The sequence below is a fragment of the Dipodomys merriami genome, unplaced genomic scaffold, assembly GCF_024711535.1.
Source record: "Dipodomys merriami isolate MVZ:Mamm:240054 unplaced genomic scaffold, mDipMer1.0.p SCAF_21, whole genome shotgun sequence".
NCBI classification, from domain to species: domain Eukaryota; kingdom Metazoa; phylum Chordata; class Mammalia; order Rodentia; family Heteromyidae; genus Dipodomys; species Dipodomys merriami.
Genome location: NW_027203493.1, coordinates 4159372 through 4162159, shown reverse-complemented (window position 1 = coordinate 4162159; position 2788 = coordinate 4159372). Strand labels below are relative to the sequence as shown.

General features: G+C 37.6%; 1 protein-coding gene across 1 annotated transcript; it reads right to left on the bottom strand.

Annotated features, from left to right (window-relative positions):
• Positions 1-458: 458 nt before the first annotated feature.
• LOC138833570 (olfactory receptor 9G19) lies at positions 459-1376 on the bottom strand. The gene has a single exon (XM_070031850.1). It carries the CDS (start codon positions 1374-1376, stop codon positions 459-461), a length of 918 nt encoding a protein of 305 aa, XP_069887951.1.
• Positions 1377-2788: the final 1412 nt, after the last annotated feature.

Here is a 2788-nt window from a genome sequence, read left to right as displayed (position 1 = left end):
ACATTTCTAATACACCAATTAAACATATTAACATTATTTTAAGTTGTAACTTTATTTTTTCTCATCATTAGTAAGAGAAGACTTTCACAATACAAAGGGCATATTGACATAATTACTATTCTTTTATTAGAACATGATGCTCATCAACTTGGAGCTTTTATTATATATGTATCAGTCACTGAAATCTTATATCAACAGTAGTGAAATCTCATGTCACTATAGGAAAAACAAAAGAAACTGTGTTTGTTTTCAATGTAGAATACTATACAAAAATTCAAATGCACAAACTTCATATCTAAACTTTATCTTTAAAATTATCCTAATTTCATTACCTTCCCTCTCCTGAACACTAAAAAATGAAAAGTCAAAATATGTTAAAGCACGTTGTATTATGATAGACTTAAACAATTCAATCATAATTAACCAATAATTATGTACTTCTTTAAAGGAAATGATCTTTATTTAAAAAGTTTATTCAAAGCCTCTTTCACATCTTTATTCCTTAGACTGTATATCACAGGATTCAACATGGGAAATACCACAGTGTAAAATGTAGAAACAATTTTGTCCCTGTCCAGAGAATAGCTAGATCGAGGGCGAGCATAGATGTAGAGAATGGAGCCATAGTACAAGGTCACAGAGGTCAGGTGGGAGGAGCAGGTGGAAAAGGCCTTGAGGCGGCCCTGGGTGGAGCGCATCCTCAGGATGGTGGCAATGATGAACAGGTAGGAGGCCAGGATGAACACAATAGGGGCTATGACGTTGGACAGCAGGAGGAAGAACAGGACAGCTTGGTAGCTATCTTTCTTGCCACAAGCCAGCTTCACCAAGGGTGGGATGTCACAAAAGAAGTCATCAATTACATTGTCACTACAAAAGTGCAAGGAAAATGTGTCTTTGGTGATGATGACAGAGTTAATAAAGCCGCCAAGGTATGAGGCTGCTACAAAGAATACACATAGCTTTAGAGGCATGGCCTGAGAATACAGCAGGGGCTTTGAGATGGCCACATACCGGTCATAAGCCATGGCTGCCAGCAGGTAACACTCAGTGTAATCTAGGGCAGCAGAGAAGAAGAACTGAGCCACACAGCCACCAAAGGAGATGCTCTTGTCCTCAGAGATGCAGGTGACCAGGATCTCTGGTGTGTAGACAGAAGACAGCCCAAGATCCAGAAAGGAAAGATTTCCAATGAAGAAATACATGGGTGTGTGGAGCCTGGGGTCATTGCATATCAGCACGATGAGGGTGAAATTTCCTGCCATTGTTAATGTGTACACCAGCAGGAACACCACAAACAGGACTCGCTGCTTCACAGGGTCTGTGGTGAACCCCAACATGATGAACTCTGTCACTGTGGTATTATACAGCTCCATGGTTGTGTGGAATCTCACCTGAGAGGAGAGACATGAGAGTTCACATGAGATCACTATGCTTAATCAATCAGAACATGTCCAATGAGTACATCTTACAAAATGTCCTCATGGACAATGTTTATTTTCTTCTTTAGGAGAATCTAGATCAATGCAAAAGGAGGGATATTAATGATCACATGGTACTTGATACGATTGTGCATGCAATACATGATTTTATCATTTTATCTATTGAGCTTACTCTTTGATAATAATGACTATAGAAATCTGAGTGCTGGTGACTCTCACCTGCAATCCTAATTACTCAAGAGGCTGAGATCTGAGGACAGCAGTTCAAAGCTAGCCCAGGCAAGAAATTCTGTGACACTCTTATTTCCAATTAACCATTAGTTAACCAGCAGTGGTACTGTGGCCAAGGTGGTGAAGTGCTAGCCTTGAGCAAAAGAGTTCAGGGACAGTGCCCAGGCCCTGAGTTCAAGCCCACAACTGAAAATATAACAATAATAATAATATCTATAGAATTCTCCAATGCTATAATGAATGTTTTATGGTTCTCATTATATAGAATGCATACAAAATAATTAATTTGACTGAAGTAATCTTGTAAATTAATCCTTGTTTAACATGAATCTAAGACTGTTAGAGTATATAATTATGGCTTTATACATACCAAGGGCACCTTAGGGAAGCATACTCTTTGAGTATTTTTCCATCCATATCCCTATAGAGATAGAATTACCTTATCTTGGGTCCACACAGATATATTTTGCAGTAAGTAAGCCTATCCAATCTCAAGTTTTCTCAATTCTGAAATAATAAGAAATATATCATATAATTAATGTAAAATATATCATATAATTAATGTAAAATTCACTTTAACCAAGGTATTTAGTATTTGAAAGCTATTTCTTAACCCTCTCCATTGCTGATCATATGAACTTATTGGACATTTAATATGCACCACTCTACTTAATGCCTTAAAATGTTCATCATGTTAAATTTTTAAAATAATGACATAAAATAATGACATAAATGTGCATATTTCCATTTTCCACATGAACTGTCTAAGCTACAGGAATGATTGTGTCTACCCTGTTGAAGAGCACACAATTAAATTTGAATGGGCATTATTCAAACCAGTACTCTCAGGATCCCAAACCTTCAAATCTGGTTAGAATTACTGTTTTCTAGACAATCTGCAGGGCCTAAGGAAAAACAAATGGGACTGAGTTAATTTCATGGGCATGACATAAGGAAGTCATAATTCAGTGAGAGCATCAAATATTTGTAAAATCTAGGCGCACTTGCCTAGCCCATTCCTTCTTAGCACACTGTGTAAGGCATAGGGCTCTCCTGTCTGCTTTCCCACTCCATCAAAGCCGATTCTACTGTTTATTTGGAACCTCTAACCTCCT